Genomic DNA, 25,914 nt, shown 5'->3' with positions numbered 1-25,914 from the left:
TCTCCAGGCCTCTCTCCAGGCCTGATCTGCAGCTCCCTCAGCAGTTAGTGCTGGGTCACCCGCAGTGGCAGCAGTCAGTGCTGGGTCTCCATGGCAACCCAGCACTGACTGCAGGACTGACTTCTGGTGTTTGGTCAAGAGTTCAGTCGTTATGGTCACTGCCTTTTTATATATATAGATATGGTATATTTTTACATTTTAACTTTTAAAATACTTTTTATTCATTTCAGAGAGTAAAGGAGAGAGAGAGACAGAAACATCAATGATGAGAGAGAATCATTGATCAGCTGCCTCCTGCATGCCCCCTATACTAGGGATGAAGCCCACAACCTGAGAATGTGCCTTGACTGGGAATCGAATTGTGACCTCCTGGTTCATAGGTCGACACTCAACAACTGACCCACACTGGCCATATTACATTGTAATTTTTAAATGCAAATTTACCTATCTAACTATCTCAGAGTAATGCTTCTGCCCCTTACGATATTAAAATTATTTCTGGCAACAGTTAAAATTGCAGGCTTCTGTGAGACAAATACTGAGTTCAGCTCCCATCGCCTCTCTTTATTAACTGTGTGACCTTGGGCAAGCTCTTAATCTCTATGTATCTGGTCTTCTTACTATAAAATATGGACTGTAATAATCCCTTATTTTATAAGGTTAGATAGTTTAATCCTGTACTTACTTCACTACATCTTAATAAATAGTAAACACTTCATGCATGGTACTTGTATTTTGATTATAACTTCTATAGGCAGTTAGAGGATCAAGAAAGCATTACAGATAAGAGCATAATCTAGAAAGTGGGAGCACCTACCTGGGAGCTACACAAGATGATCCTCTGTTGTTCTAAAGAGTACAGTACAGTGTCTCTTCACATGCATATTTTATTTAAAATTTAGAAAGAAATAAAAATTTACTAATTTTTAATATTCAGGTTTTGGGAACATCTACATTAATAAAAGAGAAAAATGCAAATTGACCATACCTTCACAATGCCCACCAGTCAATCAGGAGTGAGTATGCAAATTAACCCAACAAAGATGGTGGGTTAATTTGGATATACAGTTGCTGGGGGCAGGGTGGGACGCAGGCATGCTGTACCGCCCCAGGCGCTCTGGGCCTCTGGGCAGCATGGGAAGGCAGAAAGGCAGCTCCAGGCTGGAGCGAAGGTGGTGCTGGCAGCCAGGGGAAGAAAGGCCCATTCTTGCACGAATCTTCGTGCATCGGGCCTCTAGTTTTATCTAATATACAGGGGTGGGCAAAATTGGGTGGGCAAACGTAGGTTTACAGTTCATAATGGAAAGACACATATGTTATGATTATTACAAGAACTTTATTAACTCAAAATAATGTCACAATGCAACTGTAAACCTAGTTTTGCTATCCCCTGGATGGCATTGCTATCCACAGTGAAAAGCCAGAGCTCTTCAACAGGTTGGGTTGGTGGGGAAGCCCTCCCTTATTTATTGGCATCATTGGTGTTCTGGATGCATTGCAATACATTTGAAAAGTTATGCGGGTTTACAGATTATATTATCTTAACTAGAAGAATACTTATAATATTGTGTAGTAAAACGGGAGAGTCTCAGCAAATCTTTTTACTACACAAAAGTGTTCTAGTTACATCATGGCAGAGTAGTTGAAAAATATAATACATATTTTCTTTTTTTAAGTGTTTCAAATACACCGAATATTTTTTGTGTTGGCAAATAGCTCCAAGTACTATGTTATTTCTTAGGTATTTCCAAAAGCCTTTAAAGCACTTGAGCTCTCCCTTCAAGGTAAAATTCTGTATTAACAACCATTAAGAAGGAACTGAATTTTATTAGAAATTCATGCCATGGAGAGAACATTTAAAAATGAATATTTGGCAATATTCTCATAAGTATGTGAATTATAAAATTTTCCACATCTATACACAGAAACATGAAAATAAAAATTTTAGATCTATTTAAAATATTACAATTAAATCAGTATGGTTTTGAAATCATTATAAATATAAAAATATTTTCACTTGACATTTTAAGAAGTCTAGATTTAGACGATAGAATGTGAAATTTTATTAGCCAGATTTAAAAAAAAAACAACCCTGATGGATTGGATAAAAGTGAATAGGGCAGCTAAATTGAATCAGTTCTCAAATTTGCTATTGAGCAAATTATTTTAAAAATGTAGAATGTACATTCACAAATATCATTTTTATGAAGATGAACAATTTACAAAATTGGAAAGCAATTGTAAAGAATCAGGAAAAGTTATATAAGAAATTAAATTTGAGCTGGAACTTAAAGGAGAATATGATTTAAGTGTTTGGGAAAGAATTTTTGTTTCATTTTGTTTTTAATATGTTTGTAGCAGGAGAAAAAAAAAACAATAGGAAGGTGTAACATGAAACAGGTTATATGTAGTTTTACAAAGCCATGAAAGAAAGAGTGGAAGGAAACATCTGAGTCCCTTACATGATAGGTTATGAATTTGGGACTTTAGTCTAAGAGTAAAGCCACTGAAGGTTGTAGCATATGAGAATAACATTTTCAATACAAACATTGCAACTAATCTCGATGGATTGAAGTAAGCAAAAGATGGAGGAGAGAATGTTGTTAGAATAGTTGTAGTGTTTCAAGGCATGGTTTTGTCAGGTGTCACCACTGCCATTCGGGGGAGTAGAATAGTAATGGTCTTTGTGCTGCTGCTGAGCTGTGCATTGGAGAATGTTTCCCAGCATGCTTTGCCTCTACCTACTATATGTTCTAGACATCAGCAGCACCCTCCACCCCCAGCAGTGACAAGCAAAACTGACTCCTGATATTGTCCAATGTTCTCAAGAGAGCAAAATAGCCCCTGATTGAGAGCCAGTGGTTTAAGGTGATGCAACTAGGAATAAAAAAGAAGAGGTGGGTATGAAATAAATGGCAAGAGGTCTTGCTTTCTGGACAGCATTTAACTAATTGTTAAAGAAAAAAAGAGAAAGTCATTTTAACAGAAGTAATTTTCTGTGTGTGCATGGGCGCGCGCGCGAGCTCGCATGTGTGTGTGTGTGTGTGTGTGTGTGTGTGTGTGTGTGTATGTCTTTATGACATATTTTCTAATTCCGCCTCCCTTGGGGCTCTGTTTGCTTTGCTACTCATGTTTTCCATTGCCCCATTTTACAATACAGGGTGGGCAAAAGTAGGTTTATAGTTGTTTGTATGGAAAATAATACAATAATTAATAAATAAGAATACAAGAATAAAATTTTCATTTTGCCTACTTAAACTGTAAACTTACTTTTGTCCCACCATATATATATCCTTAAATCCTTTTTTAGTATCTTTCCTAAATTATGGGGTGATAGCTTATAGACCACCCTGCTTTGTGTGTCTTTTACTTCAAGATGTAAGAAATGTTAGTACAATGAAGAAAAAAAAACTTGTCAAAAGGTTTCACATCTTTTATTTTTATCAAATGCAAGGAGCCCTTATGCACTCTTCTCAGGTCTCTGAACCCTAAGTTGAAAAGCTTTAATCGTCAATGGGATCCTGAAGTGGAAACTTGGAGCATGCTCAGTCTTGTTAAGAGCCTGTGATAAAACTGAAAAACTGTCCATTGCCTTTAGCTGACTCTCTACTTGCACCTTCTTGTCTACTTTCACCAAAAGGGCAGAGGACTCACTGTTCTGGTCTTTTATTACTTGCCTTGAGGCAGAGGTCAGAATTTGCAGCTGATAATGAAATCTACCCAGAGTATTCCAGGGCTTAATATCATTAACATTTTCCTTACAAATGTCAACCTCTAAAGGCCTTAAAGAAAGGATCTCTTTCCTTGAAGACAATAGGGAGACAAACAGTACAGAGCAAGGCAGCGGGTACTATACACAGAAAGGGTGTGTTTTATGCCATTGAATTGGCTCTCGCTCATGCCAACCCTATGAATGATGTCCACAATGTCCTTCCTCAACAAACCTGCTCAGCTCCTATAGACTCATGGCTATGGCTTCTTTTATGGAGTCAATCCATCTCATATTTGGTCTTCATCTTTTCCTGCTTCTATTTTCCCCAGTATTATTATTTTTTCTAAAGATCCCCGCTTTGCCCGGCTAGCATGGCTCAGTGGTTGTGTGTGGACCTATGAACCAGGAGGTCACAGTTCCATTCCAGGTCAGGGCACATGCCCAGGTTGTGGGCTCGATCCCCAGTGGGGGGCGTGCAGGAGGCAACTGATCAATGATTCTCTCTCATCATTGATGTTTCTATCTCTCTCTTCGTCTCTGAAATCAATAAAAATATTTTAAAAAGAAAAAAAAAATCCCTGCTTTCTCACTGTGTGCTCGAAGTGTGGTATGTTATTTCTGCTTTCTGCTCTTACATGGAAAGACCCAGTAACTTTGGTCTAATCCCCTTAGGAAAAAAAGTCCAAATATTAATTTAAAGTACGGAAATTGTTATCTGGCATGTGTTAAGATTTATTAATCAAATGTGTGCATGTCAGATATTGTATAGTGAACAAAATAAACAAAACTCTGCACTCATAATCCACTATGAGGGTTTTTCTGAGAGATATGCCACACCACTTTTTCAGGAAGAAGGGAAGGAGACAAAAGCATGTAAAATAAATGAAAGAAAAAGCCAAAAGGATTTATTGATATATGTGGAAGGTGATCGAAAATTCAAGTAGCTGATATACCTGAAAGAAGTGGAAATAACCATTACACCTGTGGGAAAATTACCTACTTATGCAAAAGTGTGTTACTTTAGTTCAATTTTTTGTTGTTTATCCTCACCCGAGGATATTTTTCTTCCACTGACTTTTGGACAGAGTGGAAGGAAGCGGGAGAGACAGAGTGTGAGAAACATCCAGGTGAGAGAGACATATCAATTGGTTGCCTCCCACACACGCCCTGTCTGGGGCCCAGGGATTGGATTCATGCCCATGACCGGAATCAAACCTGGACCCTTCTGTCTGCGGTCCAATGCTCCAACCATTGAGCAAAACCAGCCAGGGCTAGTTAAATATTCTTTTACATCCTAGAATCTCAATAAAACCAAACTCCCCTTTGTAGATACTACTTCTTATTTAGCTATTCTGTGTTGCACTAAATAAGAAGAGTGAGGCAATGGATACAATTTCATAAAGGCTGAATGGGAGGGATGATATTGAATGTTAATAGAAACTATGTGTATATTATCTGTGGGTCTAACAAGGACACTCTAGGTTAATATCATCATATCCATTTTGAGGTGTGTACCAGGAGTCTGAGGTTAATAACTTTGCTAAGCCACATACTGCTTGTAAGTTCCTGAGTCTCAGGAACTTGAACTCACTCAAAGGAAGACAGACTTGAAGTTTCCTGAAGGCAAGCACTGGTTCTGGGCACCATGATGCCTTTGAGACATTGTTACATACAGGGTTAGGGGTATGGTCAGGGATGCAGTGAAATTTTTGAGAAGATTAATTCAGTCATACAAGAGTGGAAAACAAGCATTAGGGTCAGTTTGAGGGATAGAGATTGGAGAGAGAGGAAATAATCAACAGTGGCTTGTTCTTGAGTCCGTTAAAACAAATGTGATTAAATATGGGAAGCAAATAGATTATCAGGTGATGGCAGTTATGGTCCTGAGGGTCAAAATCAGTCTGCCAACTGTTCTTTTAAATAAAGTTTTATTGGAGCACAATCATGCTCATTCACTTATGTATTATCTATGGCTACTTTTGTGCTACAATCTACAATGGCAGAGCTGAGGAGGTGCAACTGGCCTGCAGTGGCTGCAAACTGAAAATAGTCACTATTGAGCCCTCTACAGAAAAAGTTTAAGGCTTAATAGGAAGAATAACTCTACATTGAAATATGAAATAAGGGGCTTGGTACAGCTATAGATAAGTTTGAATATTTTTGCATAATCTAATATGATAACTTCAAATTTAGTTAAATATACACTTGTTGAATAAACAAATAGCTAAGAACCATAAATTATGATTTATGAAATAAAGCAAACAAACACTTTTAAATGGCCACATGAAAAAACGTAATGATTAGCTTTCCTTCATAGCTCACTATTGAATAGTCTGTATGTATTATAGCAAACTCTATAGACTGCAGTGATTTGGGGGGAATATTATATAAGTGGCAGTGTATGTGAATTTGGAAAATAATGAGTTTTCAGTATATATATTTAGTTTTGAAAAAATTTAGTAAGTAAAACCATTTGCCTAAAGCAATATGCTTATTAATTATTTTTATTTTATAAGTATCATCCAGCAAGTCATATTAATTTTAGATATTTATAAAAGTGATTAAAATAAGACTTGACAGATATAGATATAGATATAGATATAGATATAGATATAGATATAGATATAGATAGATAGATATGTGTGTGTGTGTGTGTGTGTGTTTGTGTGTGCATTAAGCCTATTTGAAAGTAGAGTTAAGAAGAATAACATTAGGAATTGATTTGGTCTCCTCAGACATTTGTTGCTTATAGAAAATCCCTTATTGTTTAAATTCCCAACATATGAATTCCAACCAAATACTGACTCTTAAAGTTATGTGATTGATTATCTAAGAAACAAGTTAATTTCTCTTTCAGAAGTAAGTATCTTTACTGTCTAAATGTGGGTGTTTCAGGCCTCACAGAGCTCATCCAGGGACCAAGGCCCTTTTGCCTGGTTGCTCTGTTACCTCCTAAGATCTTCCTTCATCCCCATGATCAAGAATAGCCTGTCACCATACCTGTATCACTGTCTGTGAGGAGGAGGAAAGAAAAAGAGGGGGGCATATCTATTCTTCTTTGGTCTTGATAAATAAGTTGCACACATCTTATCCCTCTGGCCAATATTTGGTCACATGCTACACCTAACTACAAGGGAAGCTGGGAACTGTAGTTTATATCCTGGATAGACAAATAGTTACCTAAACTGTCTACTACTGTGTAAGAAGTAGAGGAGGACAGATATATGATGACCAGCAGTCTTTGAAGTGGCAGCTTTTTAGATATAAAGATGAACACTTTTGGTTCCAGAAACTTTTGTTCAAAAGGGTTTTGGATGGTATTTTATTTAAAAAAGTGTAAATACACACACATAACATACATATGTGTACAGATGATGGTGTTTGTTTGTTTTTGTCTTCTTAAACAGAACATACTAAACACAATATAGCATTTCTGTGAGATATTCCATAATAGTGAAGAATGTTAACTTTGCCAATATAAAAAATCAAAGGCAAGTGATAGGAATTGTGGAAGGTATAGAGTTCAAACAGTGGATTTGCACATGACTTTCTTTAGAAAATATTGATGTTGCCTTTCCTTTTTGCTCAGCATCCTCTGTCATAAAATGAAAGTCTCTATCACAACCTGAGCTGTGTCATCTAGCTGCCTTTCTGTTGTCCCCTTATTAAATGTGATATCAGTGTCTATCTTACAAGGATCATTTTGAAGTTTACCTTTGAGTTCTGACTCACCAATATAATGAGGTTCCTAGGTATTTTCTCAGTAGTTTCAAAACCATTAACTCTTTTAAAATATATATTTTTATTGATTTCAGAGAGGAAGGGAGAGAGAGAAACATCAATGATGAGAGAGAGAATCATTGATCAGCTGCCTCCTACATGCCCCACTCTGAGGATCGAACCTGCAACCCAGGCAGGTGCCCTGACCTTGAATTGAATTGTGACCTCCTGGTTCATAGGTCCATGCTCAACCATTGAGTCACACTTGCTGGGCTCAAAACAATTTACTTTTAATTTGTGGAAATGAAGAAAATAAAAATACTCTTAAAAAAGGCATATTTGATCAATTGAACTGTCCAAATGGAAATGGGCATGATCATCTTATTAACATTTTCTTTTAGCTTTCTTTAAATAGACCCATCTTATATAGTTGGATATACTGAAGGATAAAAATATTATAGAATACACCAAAAATTCACCAGTCATGCATTAACTTAGACTCTATTAAAAAAAAAAAGTATGACACATCTAAAGGAACTAAGTAATAAAATTTTCAAATGTTCTTGAAGCATTTATACATTCAAGAACAATAAAACTTTATTTATCCAGGTTAAAACTTATATCACATTTTAAGGTTGAATTTGGGGAAGTTGCCAAAATAGATCAGTTTCAAAAGAAATATAAAACTACTCAGTGACAGATTGTGCCCTCTGGAAATGTCCCAGCTATTTTTCTAAAAGCTTTGTGGTTTGCTGGTTTCACTACCTATGTTTGTAACCATTTGATGACTTATCTCAGTTTGAATTGCCAAAATCAGGCTTCTAAAAATACACACAGCTCATTCAACTATTTCCTCATAAAAATCATTTATCATTTCAGTGAGCATTGGTCCCTAAATACAGGCATTGCAGAACATTTCTTGGAAACTAGAATGTGCTTATTAACACTTTATATGCATCATTTTAAATTATCTTTTCAACAGTCCTTTAGAGATATATTTTTATTTTCTTTGTTTTACAGATGGGGAAACTGAGATACAGACAAGTTAAATAACGTACCCAAGATCAGACATTTAGTGAACTGGGTTTTAAGATATATTGCATGGAGTAGTGTCAATATTGCTCTATATTTTTTATGACAGTTTCTATCACTAGAGATGAGTTTCCAGACATTTGTACTGGACATTGCAGGACTAACACATACACTCATTTGTTTTCCCCAATTATTTTACTTTCTCCTCTCTACACTTCCTTTGCCTTTTGCACCTGCTACATCTTCAGGAACATAGTTGACAATATCTACTAATTCTTCTGCAGAGGGGCAGTAATTAAGCCTCTGAAGTATGTGGATAATGTTGAATAAATATTAGTGCTCATAATTTTGAAAACAACCAGGATTGTTTTATCCATACATTTTTATTTTTACCTGAATCATTATTTGGCCAGTGTACTGCAGAAAAATATAAACTACTGTGATAAAGACAGAAATTAAATTAGATCAAAGCTTAGAAAAAAATTAGTTCCAATTGATGATACTGGCTTCTCCAAGTTTCCTACCCAATTTCCTTTGATGCTAGTTCATATGCCTCAAGCTCAGGTAAAATATGAAATACTATGTCAATGAAAACATATTTTGGGGGGCTGTAAGCAAAAGCATAAGCTTCTCTATATACCTTTGTTTGTTTATAAATTCTTTGTTAAAGATGGATTTTTAAAAATCATTGAAAATGTACAAATGTGGGCCGAAACCGGTTTGGCTCAGGGTATGGAGCGTTGGCCTGCAGACTCAGGGGTCCCGGGTTCGATTCCGGTCAAGGGCATGTGCCTTGGTTGCGGGCGCATCCCCAGTGGGGGGTGTGTAGGAGGCAGCTGATCGATGTTTCTCTCTCATCGATGTTTCTGGCTCTCTATCCCTCTCTCTTTCTCTCTGTAGAAAATCAATAAAATATATTAAAAAAAATAAAAATAAATAAAAAAATAAATAAAAAAAAATAAAATGTACAAATGTGGAAATCAAGAAAATTTCTTCTTCCATGGGTTTACTGGCACTGAAATCCCAGAACCATTTCCTATCCTACATAATAAAAGGGTAATATGTAAATTACCATCACTCCGCTATGCCCATGATTGAGCTAGCAGGAGGCGCAGGGGGCAGGACTCGGGGTGGCCGGGGTGGCTGATTGGGCCGGCGGGATGCTGAGCTCACATCGCTCATGGCTGTGCTGTGGACCATCAAAAGCGGGGAGTGAAAGCGGGGGAGCTGGCTGTCTGTATGCTCCAGGACCAGGCCTTTCGAAAGCCTCTGCCGTGCCAGAGGCTTTCGAAAGGCCTGGTGCACCAGCGGACAGACAGCCAGCTCCCCTGCGATTGAGAGCGGGGAGCTGTGTGTCCGCTCCAGCACCAGCGGACCCCCTGCCATCAAAACGGGCAGCAGGCTGCTAGCAGTGTCCGCGGAGCATGCTAGGCTTTGCGGGGCAGTGGATATGGCCTGGATGGCAGGTTAGGCCTAGGGGACCCTACATGTGCATGATTTAATCATGCACCGGGCCTCTAGTTTTGTATAATGAAGTACAAAAACAATTTTTCATCTTGACTCAGAACATATATACATATACATTTATACATAGACTAGAGGCCCGGTGCATGAAAATTCATGCACTGAAGGGGGAGGGTCTCTCAGCCCGGCCTGTCCCCTCTCAAAGTCTGGGATCCCTCAAGGGTGGGAGGTGACCTGGTGATCAGGGGAAGGCGACACCCCATCACACCTCTGCTGCTGCCACTGCCAGCAGTGCAAGCCTTAGCCAGCCCTGGTTACCTGAGCCTCGGGCGGCCCTGGGAAGCTGCCATCCAAAGCTTGCCTACACCTCAGGTCGGCCCTGGGTGCCTGGGAAGCCACCATCTGAGGCTCGCCTGTTCCTTGGGCCGGCCCTGGACAACTGGGGGCCTGAGAGGACTGGGGGACCCCGGAGGCAGGCCATGCACCTGCTGCTCCGGCAGGGCTAAGGGGACTGGATGCTGCCATCTTGTGGCTGTGGGTGCTGCCATCTTTGAGGGTGGGACAGTCAATTAGCATATTCCCTCTTTATTAGATAAGATATACACATATCTATGTACATAGATATACACATATATGCATATCTGAAATAAAAATTCTAAAAATACTAATCCTTAATATACATGACAAAATTGATATTTTTTCTCTATTTAATTAATTAATTAATTAATTTTAACATGTACATTGTTGATTTCTTTTTTACAATAAGTTTTCCTGACATGATTCCTACCTTCAGCAGGATGTGAAAATCTTACTTCTTCAACATAAACATTTGGGCATTCTAGAGATGGTATTAAGTGTAGTGACAAGAGCATAGGCTTATGGTCATTAGGCATGGATTTGAATCCTGACTTTGATTTCCTTTTTTAAATTGAGGTATAATCCTATCTAATAATAGACAAATATGCAAATTGACCATACATCCAACACACCCACAAGCCACACCCACCATCCAATCAGAGCGAGTATGCAAATTAACCCAAACCAAGATGGCTACAGCCACAGAGAGCAAGGTTTCCTAGGTAACAGAGGAAGCCAAGCTTTCTGTCAGCCGTTGCAGGCCTAAGCCTCTACTCAAGCTACAAAGTTTCAATTATAGAAGGTAAACAAATTCAAACAAATGGCGGCAGAATGATGCTTGAGAGTGCAGGCCAGGGTTGCCGCCGGCAACAGGGGAAGCAAAGCTTTCCGCACACCCTGGCCGGGCCCACCCACTTAAGGCAACAAAGTTTCAATTATAACCCCAACACAAATGGCTGCGGGCCTCGGAGAGAGCCCCAGGCTTGGCTCCGCTCCAGGCTACAAAGTTTCAGTTGTAGAAGGAAAATAAATTCCAGATACCAAGGCCTCCGCTTGGGTTGCCAGGGGGCGTGGCCGGCCTGCAAACCACCACAGGCCCCTCACTCAGGCTGCCCCACGCCCCAAGGGAACCCCACCCTGATCAGGGACACCCTTCAGGGCAAACCAGCTGGCCCCCACCCCTGTACCAGGCCTCTATCCTATCTAATAAAAGAGTACTATGCAGATTGATCATCACTGCAACACACAATATAGCTGCCTCCATGTGGTCAAAGATCCTGCCCCCATGTGGACACAAGCTGTCCACCACAAGATGGCCAGCAGGAGAGGGCAGTTGGGAGGCACCCGGCCTGCAAGGGAGGGCAGTTGGAGGTGATCAACTCTGCAGGAGAGGGCAGTTAGGGGTAACCAGTCCGGCAGAGGAGGGAAGTTGGGGGCAAACAGGCTGGCAGCAGAGTGGCTAGGGGGTGATCAGGCTGGCAGGCAGAAGTGGTTAGGGGCAATCAGGAAGGCAGGCAGGCAAGCAGTTGGGAGCCAGCAGTCCTGGATTGTGAGAGGGATGTCTGACTGCCCTGGGATCGGGCCTAAATGGGCAGTCGGACATCCCTTGAGGGGTCCCAGATTGGAGAGGGTACAGGCTGGGCTGAGGGACAACCCCCCTCTGTGCACGAATTTCGTGCACCGGGCCTCTAGTCCTATATAATAAAGAGATAATATGCAAATTGACCATCACTCCAACACACAAGATGTTCGCCCCCATGTGGACACAAGATGGCTGTCAGGAGAGGGCAGTTGTGGGTGATCAGGCCAGCAGGGGAGGGCAGTTGGGAGTGACCAGGCCTATAGGGGAGGATGGTTAGGGGCAATCGGGCCAGCAGGGTAGCAGTTAGGCATCAGTCAGGCTGGCAAGGGAGTGGTTACATGGTGATCAAGCTGGCAGGCAGGTGAGCAGTTGGAAGCCAGCAGTCCTGGATTGTGAGAGCGATGTTTGGGATCTGGCCTAAACAGGCAGTCGGACATCCCTAGAGGGGTCCCAGATTGGAGAGGTTGCAGGCTGGGCTGGGGGACACACCCCCCCATGCATGAAATTTGTGGACTGGGCCTCTAGTTAACATATAATATATTAATTTCAGGTGTACAAGATAATTATTCATTATTTGTATACATTGTAAAATGATCACCAAATAAGTCTAGTTACCATCCACCAGTATACATAGTCACATACTTTATTTAATTTTAAATGGAATACTCCTGGTCATGACCTAGTAAAATGATTTCATGAATCATTTATGAATCATGACTTACAATTTGAAATACAATGGTCTAGAGAAAGAAAGAATTATTCAGAGCCCAGTTGACAATTTTACCATAATATGTATTTGTAGTTAAATTTATGTATGTAAATAATGATTAATTGAATTATGTACGTAATTTTACAGAGCTTATTCATGTTTAAATTCAACTTTAATATGGCTGTCTTTGTAAAGATTTTGTTTTATGAACATTGTCAGACAAAACATTTAGATTCAGAATTTTTGAGTACTAGACATCATGTCCTTGAGTATAGAGCTTTGCCTTTTAAGATTTTATCCAAAAATTCATGCCTCTATAAATATCAGTAAATCATAAAGCATTTACTTTTTAAATCTAGATTGTACAATGGTGAAATATAGTGTTGTGCTCCTTGAGTAATAGTGTTGTTTATAATTTATCACTTGGAGGTGATTATCTAAACTCAGGCATGTTAATGATTTTTTTAGAACTTTTAAATAGCAGCTAGGTTGAGGTTGAAATTTCAAAAACAGTTGGATTTAATTGATGTTTGCTCTTAGAATTGTTGTGGGTCTTTTTTTTTTTCTACAGTAATTATCTGGCTCTTGAAATTTGGACAGTGACTAAAGACGGTAACCTTGGCGCATGTTGTGCTTCAAAATGGATCTTATGTATATGAGAGTCTAATAATAATTACAGCTTAACATACTTTATTTGGGTCTTACACATGGTCAGGCATTCTGCCAAATACTTTATGTACTCTCCTTTGATTCTTTCCACAATCTTATTAGAGAAGTATTATTGCTCCCATTTTATGAATGAGAAAACTAAGGCTTATGATAGGGCTAAGCAACTTTCCCAGAGTGACAAGACTTCAGTTCTGAGTAAAAACTTAAACATTGACTGTTTGACTCCATAGCCCTTGGGTTTTGCAATTCCATTCTATCTACTGAGCATAATAAAACTCCTATAAGCTCTCACATGTAACCCAGAGAAGGCAAAATATCCAGGATTGGATTGTACTTTTTTTCTACCTACACACAGTACTGGCTGCATAATTTCTGTACCCTAGTAAAAAATGAAACTCAGAGCTCCTTGTTCAAAAAGCAGGAAAGAAAATGCTGTTCAAATTAGTAAAAATTTAAAGCTGTTTTCTTTATTTCATGGTCTCTCTCTTGACTTTTCATGGTAATTTTTATTTGCTCATACTGAATAAAAAATTAAAGTATTAGCATGGCTTTTACTGCTCATTGTTATATTGTGTAGTTGCAGTTGTCCATACAAATCCATGAACATTTAACTCATGCAGAATCATTGTTATCAGATCATTTATATTTTTAGCTTGCTGCGTTATGTATTTCAGTCTTAACATGGAAATAACATGCAACTAACTCAGCTGTTGCTATTTCACTTCTTGATATGTGGACATTCTACCAATATTCTTTACCTTCAGCTTATTGATGAGTAAGGAAAGATTGAAAGGAAAAGGAAGTCTGGGTTGCCCTTTCTTTTTTCTTTCCATGTTATCATGTTAGCATACATGGTTGGCTAATATAAGAAAGAAATATGAGTGAGCAAGGATGTGATAGGGTTTCTTGGTTGTTTGTGTTTTCCTAGAATTGCCTTCTTTCTGGCTTTGAAGCAAGTTCTGTTTCAAATATAAAGCATGACTTCTTGGGACTGTTAGTTCCCTCATTCACTCAGTCACAGATACAGCACACTTACCTTATACTTGCTTGAGTTACACTAAATTCTCACCTATTGTAGGTCCACCAGAATTCTGTGCTGATGGAACATAATAATATACAAATGGGGAATACACACATATTGCAGTTGTCTCCTCTGCTTATGGACTTTCCTTATAAAACCCAAGTTCAAAGACCAAATTGTTCAGAACTTTTAATTGGCCATGTCAAGAAACAGATAAAACAAGCATGGGGTCCTTCTGAGACTTGGGTACTGTGGAGCTGCTCAGGTTGCACAACTATGAAGCTGGTCCCATCTACACATATCTCTCAGGCTGCCTTTTTGTGACTTTTCCCCTCTTAATGATTACTTTGATATTTTTATTAATAATGTTTAGAAAAGTATTTAGGGATGGGTAGAAGGAACTTATTATAACCCTTATGACCTTCAGAAATTGTCTTGACCCTGGGAGGGTCTTTGCAAATAACCCTCTCAGGGCACTTATGCTTTTTTGAAATACTAGAGTTGGGTGAGTTTGACTTATCAGTATGATGTATTTTTGGCACTTCTCTAGAAACAGATAGCACGTCATTTGATGAAAATATCACACCAAATTCCACTATGTTTTGCCATTTTAAAGGATTTAATAGTTGGATAAATTTATAATGTAAAATTTTCAAAATTGATTGGCACATTTATCAGAAGAACACAATTAAGTTGGTCTGGCAGCTCAGTAGGGTAAGGCCCAGCATTGAGGGGAACTGGAAATTCAAGGTAGACATGCCAGGGGAGAACCATTAAAAAAAAAAGGATGGGTTTTCTCTAGTCAAGATTCTTAAATCCCCCAAGCAGCTTCTGATAGTTCTACACTGCCTTTTGTTTCCTTTGCAAAACCCTGCTTTTAGGGCCCAAGGCTGGCTTGCTATATTTGGCGTATACAAAAGATTTCAACCAAAGGACTTGTATGCATGCATATAAGTCTCACCAATGGACATAGACAACAGCGGGGTGAGGGCATGAGTGTGTGGGGGGGTAATGGGGGGATAAAAACACATATGTAATACCTTAATCAATAAAGAAATTTAAAAAATAAAATAAAGAAGTAGAGTTTTCTAAAAAAAAAAAAATTCTTCATGAAATATTTCACCAATATTTTTGCTTTACTTCTATGTCAATACTTTGCCTATGTTTCTTACCGCAGCAGGAAACCCTTTTGAATGTGGTCCTTCTCAGGATTTTTGAAGCCAAGCAACCTAGCATGAGTGCACTTGACCAAACAAAACATTCAGGCACATTTTCTTATTTGCTGGATTTTTACCATTGATAATTGCCCTAAGATTATCCCAAGGGGTCTCTCCTGTCACTTGGTAGTACTGGTCTCATCACTTCTGAACCTCTCCAAACACACAGCTAGATTTAGAGGTCAATACTTTATTCTGGAAACTACCCTATTATGTATAGGCAATTCTCTTGAATTCTCCATTACTTGGTGTGAGGTGGGAGATGTGGATATGCATAGCACTCCAGAGGAATATTTTCTCACCAGAATTCTCCAATCTCCTTGTTTCTTCTTATATACCTTTAATCTAGGTAGTGGATTAAGGGTTATGGAGCCAGTTCTGTGGTAATCTTTCAGTAATTCCTTCTTTGGTGATCTGGGTTTTCTTGTTAGAAATATGGATACTTTGTACCTATCATTCTCAGCTTTAGGGTCCCAACAAAAATTCCAAGACAACTGTTGAGAATCTCACTTAACTTCCCGCTAATTCAATTCGGAAGCAAATACTTTATATTTTATTTCCCCTAAGGTAAAATCTTGCTATTTAAACCAAGGCTTTCAGGAAATAAAGGCTTAATTTCTAGAAGTCATTATACTGTTAGAGATTTCAAGTGTGTATTTCTTTTTTTCAATTTTACCCCTCTCTCTCCACGTATTTTCATACTGATAACTCTTCTGCTCTGTAAATTTTCAGAAACATTTCATTACTTTGCAGCTTTGGGGAAGAGATGTTTCCTTTAATGCCATTGCAAAAGTATATAAATGTAATACCAATAATGTATATGTAAAGCATTTAAGATATGAACTGAAAAAAGTTACTTATGGATGAAAATTCATAGCATTTCAAATATAAAATGAAGAAATGATATACTAATCCACTCTTTATAGTAATCCAGAATAACTTTAATAAAATATTAATTCCAAGTGGATTTCAAGTAGCATTGAAAATCTGCTTGTATATTTGTGAGGCTGTTAAAATACAGGCTCACTATTGTGTGTCTTCCGTTCATGTCTCTGATAATACAAGTGGGCATTCCTAGCATTTTAAATATTTCATTCATTTTATCATTTCATGTACTGGAACAGTCTGCAAAAATACTAATTGTATAACACTCAATTTATTTTATCGTTCAGCATTTGGAAGCTCCTGAAGAGAAGTCATTTGGTGGTTCATTGATGGGAACAGAAGTAAACCTGGACAGTTACCAAACAGCTCTAGAGGAAGTACTCTCGTGGCTTCTTTCAGCTGAGGACACATTACAAGCACAAGGAGAGATTTCTAACGATGTAGAGGAAGTGAAAGAACAATTTCATACTCATGAGGTAAAGCAAAACATTGATTTATGAAATAAAGCACATGATTTATCATAATGGCAAGTCTCTTTATCTCAATCGCTGGATAAGATCCTGATATTTTTGGAATTTAGGTTTGTTTACTTTTTCTTTCAATTTAGTTTGTACTAGAAGCCCAGTGCATGAATTCGTGCACTGGTGGGAGTCCCTTGGCCTTGGCCAGACCCCAGCAGCAAGATAATGTACTGGTCGGAGTGTCTGCCCCCTGGTGGTCAGTGCACATCATAGCGACTGGTCGAGCAGTCAACCAAAATGTTGGACACTTAGCATATTACGCTTTTATTATATAGGATTGGTTTCAGGATTAAGTGTTAGACAATCATATCCTTTCTTTGGTAATTTAGTTTTTATTTTGGCATGGAAAAAAATAAATGTTCATGCTCTTGGGATTCCAACAGCCAGCATTTCAAGTTCTGACTTGGAAAACACTACTTGAAGGTGCTGAGATCTGATTTTGCAATGACTCACACAGGAATATGAAAGCCCAGCTCCCTTCTCTTGGGTCAAGACAATATGGAGCTATAACTTACATTCCAGAGTACCCAGGTAATATGGGTACTCTGGAATGTAAGTTATAGCTCCATATTGTCTTTCCAGAGTAGGAAAGATTTCCTGAGATGACATACTTACTGGCCTTCCTCTCCTTCCCTGTCCTGTTTCCTGCTTCTTTAGCAGATCTCCTCTGGGAGCTCTTCCTTAATAAATCACTTGCATACAAACCCTAATCTCAGGGTTTGCTTCTGCAGAAGGTGACCTAAGCTAATTATTTTCTTTAATCATGTTAAAAACAATATTGGGTGTCCTTGAATAAAAATTAAAATGATTTTACTGGGAACATATTTTAAAAGAGCTACACATTTAGAAAAGAAATCAAAACCATAATGATTTACCTAAAGTGATAATCACTGCTGTCAACCTCTTTCCTTTTCAGGGGTACATGATGGACTTGACATCTCATCAGGGACGGGTTGGTAATGTCCTTCAATTGGGAAGTCAGCTGCTTCGGACAGGAAAGTTATCAGAGGATGAAGAAACTGAAGTACAAGAACAAATGAATCTCCTAAATTCAAGATGGGAATGCCTCAGGGTAGCTAGCATGGAAAAGCAAAGCAAGTAAGTGTTCCTAATTTCTAAAAACAGCATGTTTGGAGTGTTGCTGTTATTTTTATATGTTTTTATTGATTTCAGAGAGAGGAAGGGAGAGGGAGAGAGGAATAGAAACATCAATAGTGAGAAGAGAATCATTGATTGGCTGCCTCCTGCACTCCCCACCCAGGGGATTGAGCCACAACCCAGGCATGTGCTCTGACTGGGAATCGAACCCTGACCTCCTGGTTCATGGGTTGCCACTCAACCACTGAGCCAGGCCAGCTGGGCTTGATGCAGTTTCTTGTTTATGTCATGAGTCTCAGTTTGTTTCTGAAGCATTTCTCAGTTCTTCCTTAGGGGACATTTTGGTTGGATTTTCAATTTACATTTTCACTCCTGTAACAGAAGTGGAGATGTTGAATAGAAGGACTAGTTGCTCCAGAACTATGTTTTAAAAGTTGACAAATTGTTCTCATAGTTAATATTTTCCAAGTTTTCTCCAAAAATTAAAATGTAACTATTGAAGGCATGGGAGTATACATAGGAAACCATGTTCAGGCATTCCTCAGATATTGCAGGTTTGAGATAAAGTGAGTATAGCAATGAAGCCACATAAATTTTTTGGTGGAGGCTCTGTGGGTCTTGCCTTCAGTTTATAAAAAAAAAGCTAGATCTGTGAAGCACAATAAAGTGAAGCACCATAAAATGAGGTGTGCCTGTACATAGAACCACTATTAGAAACAGTTTATAGGAAACTTCTCTTCAGAAGGAAAAGCCCTCAAAAATATTAAATAGAGCTCAGACAGTGTTGCTCAATGGTTGAGCATCTACCCATGCATGCACCAAAAAGTCGTTGGTTTGATTCCTGGTCAGAGCACATGCTTAGATTGTAGGCTCGATTCCCAGTAGGGGGATATGCAAGAGGCAGCTGGTCAGTATTAATGCTTCTCTCTCATCAATGTGTCTTTCTCTCTCCCTCTCACTTCCTCTCTCTCTAAAATCAATAAAAGTATTAAATAGTTTGTCATATGTTTATGGAAATCTTCTTGAAAAAAGTTTCTTATCTATGTTTGGAAATTCTTATTCAAGTACTGTGTGGTTCTGAAATATTTTAAGAACCAGAGGCCTGGTGCATGGATTCATGCACATCGAAAGGAAATTAATTAGAAGAATATTTTAGAGGCCAGGGAGGGACTGTGGGAGGTTAGCTCCAGGGCATGTCCAGCCCATCTTGCCCAGCCAGACCCCAGCAGCAAGCTAACCTACCGTTGGAGTATCTGCCCCCTCTTGTGGTCAGTGCATGTCATAGCGACTGGTCAAAAGGTCAAACGAATGGTCGGACACTTAGCATATTAGGCTGTTATTATATAGGATATGTTGACTTGGAGCCCTACCCTATTTGGCTCAGTGGATAGAGCATCGGCCTGCAGACAGAAGGGTCCCAGGTTTGATTCTGGTCAAGGGCACATGCCTTGGTTGCAGGCTCTTTCCTGGCCCAGGCCCTGGTTGAGGCTCATGCAGGAGGCAACCAATCAATGTGTTTCTCTCCCATCGATGTTTCTCTCTGTCTTTCCCTCTCTCTTCCACTCTCTCTAAAAATAAATGGAAAAATAACTTAGGGTGAGGATTAAAAAAAAAAGAATATGTTGACTTGGAGACATTTCTGGAAATGGCATGTTTCTTATAAAGGTTACAAGTAGAGCCCATTATTCTTGATGTGTTGCTCTGATTTATATTGTTAGGTGTGTGTATTCATGTAGAGCCTATCAAGACAAGATAGATTTATTTTTAAATGAAAAGAAATGAAGTGCCAACTGAGGATTTGAATACATTAAGCTAAAGAAATTGTCAAAGCGCCTTAAGTTTACTTAGCTATTATTTATAAAGATTAAAAGTTTTAAAATAGGACTAAAGAAACTCATTAGATATGCTGGCAGGATTACAAGTCCAGTACTAAATTATAGTGTGACAATAGGGAGGGGGAATATACATTTTTGAGTTCCTATCTTTTGAAAGAATAAGGGAGGCATAGATAAGCTAGAATTTTCACAGATACTGGTATTCCAAACCAGGAGATACTAGTCTGTGCATATTGACATTTTCCCCTGCTATAATTATTTGAATGACTGCAACTAAACCTTGAGGTGAGTGTTATAATAACCATATTATAACTATTGAGTTTGTACTGCATCCCCCCATACCCAAGGGTCAACTAATTTATTACACCCATTTATCATCATAAATCATAAAATATAGAGCTGCCTGCTTGTGGTCATATGCTAACATTCTTCAGTTTATACTTCCATTTGTACCAATCTATGCAACTTAAAGCAAACTCAGACAAAATTTGAAAGTCTAAAATCTGCCCTCCTCCTTTCCTGCCTTTCCCACAGTGACACCACTGTCTTCTCTGTGCATTCTATTTTTCCACCTTCTTCTGAAGGCTGAGTACCCGCCCTTGGTCCTCACTCCTTTTTTTTTTTTCAATAGGGCTACCAAATGCGACATTAATTATTCATATTGGTCAATTAATTCATTGCAATTGGAGAGTGAATTGCAAGAAAAGGTGAAATGTGAGAGTAGACACAACATATACACATACCTAAAATGGTAATATCATTACTTAGCTAGGACTGACATACAAAACCAGTTTCTCCCTAGGGAAGATTTGGAGGCTTTGGTTAGTGTTTAAGCTTTTTTTTTGTGTGTGTATGTGTGTGTGTGTGTTTAAATTATTGTCTAGAGGGCAAGGGGAGCCTTTTATCTGGCATAGCTTTTGATAAAACCTAGTGTTTTAAAAATGAGACACAGCCCAACCAGTGTGGCTCAGTAGTTGAGTGTCGATGTATGAACGAGGAGGTCACAGTTCAATTCCCAGTCAGGGCATATGCCAGGGTTGTAGATATATCTTTATATATCACTATATATAATACTACATATAACATTATACATCTACACACACACACACACACACACACACACACACACACACAAATATTAACAAATGTTAATGGAGTGCCTGAAGATATCAGATACATTTCAATGCCCTGGTGACCCAGTAATGATCACAAGAGGCAAGATCCCAGATCTTAATCTCTAGAGAAGCTGACTCCCAATGAAAAAAGAACATAAGAAAAATGCTATATAAGAATAAGTTTTCTAAAGAACTTAAAATTCTACATCACTAAGTCTGCATTTAGGCAGGGATGTTAGCTTCTGACTGCGTATATCCACACCCTGTCATTGAAAGAGAGAGATGAGAGGTGTATTGTGAAAGAGAGTATTTGAGGGGCTACTTTTTAACCTTTGTGATTCAGGAATGTTAATTCTGGGATGGTACCACTTAATTTGAAATTTCAGTGACAAGAAGGAGCCAACATTTGTAGATTAGTAAGAAGTATATTTCAGATAGGGGCAACAGCCAATGCAAAGACTCCAAAATATGGACCATTTGGATTATTAGAATAACCAAAAGGCCAGCATGAATGGAGAATTACAGCAGGGAGAATTAGAGAGCTTAGATATGAGATGTGCTTGAAATATATGGAGGGGTCTTGTCCTGTATGACATTGTCAATCAATGTCATATAGGCTAAAAGACAAGGGTTTTGAGTTCTAGCATAAGTTCAAGAAAAAGCCATCAGACAGTTTTAGGTAGGGGAGGGACAGGTAAAGAAAATACCTATAATGCCACTGGAAGAAGACAGTACAGTATAATAGCCCAGGTAGAAGATGCTAGTGTCTAATGCCAGGTGTTAGTTGTGATAATATGTGACTGCATTCTACTGTTTTACCTGCAGATGTTCCTTTTTACAGGTTGCATCTAGGGCAACGGTTGCCAACCTTTTGGACTTCCTGGACCACCAGTGGTCTGAAGACCACCAGTTGGCAACTGCTGCTCCAAAAGTTTCCTTAAATCAGTGGTTGGAACTTTTCGGACCTCACAGACAACCAGAACCACTGGTTGGCGACCCCTGATCTAGGGATTACTATTTAGCCCAGAAACTATGAACAATTATAAAAGACAAAAAATGAAATTTGAAAAACAGAGAGGTAATAACATGCTCTCATTTTCACCTTGTGCTAAGTCTGCTCTAATTTGCCTAAGGATTAGATCCCACTTTCTCACACAGCTATTCATGTGAATTGGGCAACACACTTCCCCTCTGTGATTCTCAATATCTGCTTTAGTAAACAGTAGCAGCACTGTGTGTCTGGCAAACCTCTAAAGGATATTGGCTGAGATGGAATATGAAAAAGTAATATGTAAGAGCATCATTATTATAAAATGTAAAGAATTATCATTATTCTAAATAAGATGACTAGCCATGTGTTTTTTAAACTATACTACATAATTTGCCTTCTCTATATTTTTTTACTCATTTTCCCCCTCCAGCCTGTTCCAATTGCACCACTCATTTGTGTTTGTGTGTGTGTGTGTGTGTGTGTGTGTGTGTGTGTGTGTGTATTCAAAGGTTATATTTGCAGATGTTTTCTATGGGAGTAAGGGAACTAGAGCACAATGACTAAAGTTACATTTAAAGTTATAATTTTTGGCTCCATGGTCACAAATGCCACTTTCAGGCACTGGATTCACGTGGGAGCTCCAGGTTCCCAGGACTCTGTGCTGCAAGGAGGGGATGACCAAGTTCCAGTCATTGTCCTGAGTCTGCTGAAAGGCAGCAGTAGCAATTTAACCATTTCTTCCTCTGTGACTTGGGTAAGAAATGAAGGCCTCCACCAAAAACTGAGAAGCAGCTGTTGCCCGAGGAGCTGCTGCCACCCAAGGAGCAGCACCAACATGACTCCATGCCTAGATACTTCGGTGAGAGCAAAAATGGGGAGACAAAGAACCCCCAAAGGAAAGAAAAGCAGGAATCACCAGAAAAGCAGCTAAGTGAAATGGAGGCATGCAATATGTCAGAAAAAGAACTCAGAATAAGGGTCATACAGTTCATAAACCAGACGGATGAAAAAATCAACAACTTACGTAAGAATCAAGAAGAAATAAAGAGTGATATAGCTGCAATAAAGAACACCATGGAAATTTTCAACAGTAGACTAGGAGAAGCGGAGGACCAATTGAGTGAATTAGAAGACAGGGAAGCAAAACACAACCCAAAATGAATAGCAATTGGAGAAAAAAAAATAAAAGACAGGAGGAGAGCCTAAAGGAGCTTTGGGACAACATGAAATGAAGCAACATATGAATAACAGGAGTGCCAGAACGACAGGAAGAGGAACAAGGGTTAGAAAACCGATTTGAAGAAATAATGTTTGAAGACTTCCCTGATGTGGGGAATAAAAAAGTCACATAAGCACAGAGAGTCCCAAACAAGATGAACCCGAAAAGACCACACCAAGACATGTTATAATTACAATGGCAAACATTCAGGACAAAGAGAGAATCTTAAAGGCTGCAAGAGAGAGACAGAAAGTTATGTACAAGGGGTCTCCCATTAGATTATCATATGATTTCTCAACAGAAAAACATCAGGCCAGAAAGGAATGGACAGAAATTTACAAAGTGATGCAAACCAAGGGACTGAATCCAAGAATTATCTATTCAGGAAGGCTATTATTCAGAATTGAAGGGGAAATAAGGAGTTTCACAGACAAAAAAAGGATAAGGGAGTTTATCACTACCAAGCTAGCAATGAAGAAATACTAAAGGGACTGGTGTAAAAAGAAGAAATAAAAAGGGAAGAAGGAAACATAGGCAGGCACAAAAAATAAAAATGGCTACAAACAAGTACCTATCAAAAATAACTTTAAATGTAAATGGACATCAAAAGACATCAAGTGGCTGAATGGATAAAAAAACACACACATGAACTATATATATGCTGTCTACAAGAGACCCACCTCAGAACAAGGGACTCACAGAGACTGAAAGTGAATGGATAGAAAAATACCTTTAAGGCAAAGGGAAATGAAAACAAAAAGCTGGGGTAGCAATACTTATATCTGACAAAATAGACTTCAAAGTGAAGGCCATAACAAGAGTTAAGGAAGGCTACTTCATAATACTAAAGGAATCTATACACCAAGAGAATATAACCCTGGTAAACATATATGCACCCAATGCAGGAGTACTCAAATACATAAAATTACTCCTGGAAGATATCAAGGGAGAGATCTACAACAATCCAATCATAGTAGGGGAATTTAATACCCCACTGACACCACTGGATAAATGCTCCAGACAAAAAAATCAAGAAAGAAACAGCAATGCTAAAATACTCACTAGATCAGATGGACTTAATTGACATCTTCAGAACATTTCCCCCCAAAGCCACGGAATATACGTTCTTCTCAAGTGCACATGGGGCATTTTCAAAGATAGACCACATGTTGGGTCACAGGCAAAGTCTCTCCAAATTCAAGAAGATTGAATTCATATCAAGCATCTTCTCAGACCACAATGGCATAATATTAGAAATAAACTACAATAAAAACAATAAAAAAATTCAAACACTTGGAAGCTGAATAGCATGCTATTAAATGATGATTGGTTTACCAAAGAGATCAAAGAAGAAATTAAAAACAACCTGGAAATGAATGACAATGAAAACACAACCATCTAAAACATATGGGAATCAGTGAAAGCAGTTCTGAGAGGGAAGTTTATAGCTCTACAGGCTTACCTCAAAAAACAAGAAAAAAATGGTAATAAATTATCTATCTCTACAAGTTAAAGAATTAGAAAGGATTACCAACAAGAAAAGCCTAGAGTGAGCAGAAGGAAGGAGATAATAAAGATCAGAGCAGAAATAAATGACATAGAGACCCCCCCCCAAAAAAAAAATACAAAAGATCAATGAAACCAAGAGCTGGTTATTTGAAAGGATAAGCAAGATTGATGCACCTCTAATGAGGCTCACCAAGAAGCAAAGAGAGAGCACCCAAATAAACAAAATCAGAAATGAAAGAAGCAAAATAACAACAGACCCCATGGAAATACAAAGGATTGTTAAAAAATACTATGAACAACTCTATTCCAGCAAACTAGACAACCTAGAGGAAATGGACATATTCCTAGAAAAATACATCCTTCAAAAACTCAATCAGGAAGAATCTAAAAATCTCAATAGGCTAATAACTATGGAAGAAATTGAGGCAGTCATCAAAAAGCTTCCAGCAAATAAAAGCCCAGGGCCAGACGGCTTCACAGAGGATTTTTACCAAACATTCAAGGAAGAACAAAAACCTAGCCTCTTCAGACTATTCCAAAAAATTCAAGAGGAAGGAACACTTCCAAGCTCCTTCTATGAAGCCAGCATCACCCTAATACCAAAACCAGATAAAGACAACACAATGAAAGAGAATTACAGGCCAATATCCCTCATAAAGACAACACAATGAAAGAGAATTACAGGCCAATATCCCTCATGAACATAGGTGCCAAAATCCTCAACACAAGTCTCACAAATCAGATCCAGCATTACACCAGAAAGATCATACACCATGACCAAGTAGGATTTATCCTGAGTATGCAAGGATGATACAATATTCACAAATCAATCAATGTGATACATTACATAAACAAATTGAGAGATAAAAATCACATAGTCATATCAATTGATGCAGAAAAAGCATTTAAAAATTCCAACACCCTTTCTTGATAAAAACCCTCATCACAATGGGAATAGAGGGATCATACCTCAACATAATAAAAGCCATATATAACAGACTTACAGCCAACATCATACTCAATGGGCAAAAACTAAAACCATTTCACCTAAGAACAGGAATGAGACAGGGATGCCCACTTTCACTCCCTTTTGACATAGTCCTGGAAGTGCTAGCCATAGCAATTAGACAAGAAGAAGAAATAAAAGATACCCAAATTGGAAAAGAAGATGTAAAACTGTCATTATTTGTAGATGACATGATACTGTACATAGAAAACCCTAAAGACTCCATCAAAAAATTATTAGATTTAATAAGTG

The 25,914-nt window shown here is 38.5% G+C and overlaps 1 protein-coding gene across 2 annotated transcripts in view; it reads left to right on the top strand.

The window, feature by feature from the left end:
* DMD (dystrophin) overlaps positions 1–25,914 on the top strand; it is a 1,914,059-nt gene that overhangs the window by 180,341 nt on the left and 1,707,804 nt on the right. For both annotated transcript variants that reach the window (XM_054720874.1, XM_028129748.2), the window contains exons 5-6: positions 16,656–16,844; positions 17,806–17,987. In XM_054720874.1, coding sequence (XP_054576849.1) covers positions 16,656–16,844; positions 17,806–17,987 — 371 coding nt within the window. The remainder of the gene's footprint in view (positions 1–16,655; positions 16,845–17,805; positions 17,988–25,914) is intronic.

The sequence above is a fragment of the Eptesicus fuscus genome, chromosome 1 (genome assembly GCF_027574615.1).
Source record: "Eptesicus fuscus isolate TK198812 chromosome 1, DD_ASM_mEF_20220401, whole genome shotgun sequence".
In the NCBI taxonomy this organism is placed as follows: domain Eukaryota; kingdom Metazoa; phylum Chordata; class Mammalia; order Chiroptera; family Vespertilionidae; genus Eptesicus; species Eptesicus fuscus.
The sequence above is the reverse complement of the archived record's forward strand: the minus strand, read 5'-3'. Positions and strand labels throughout refer to the sequence as shown.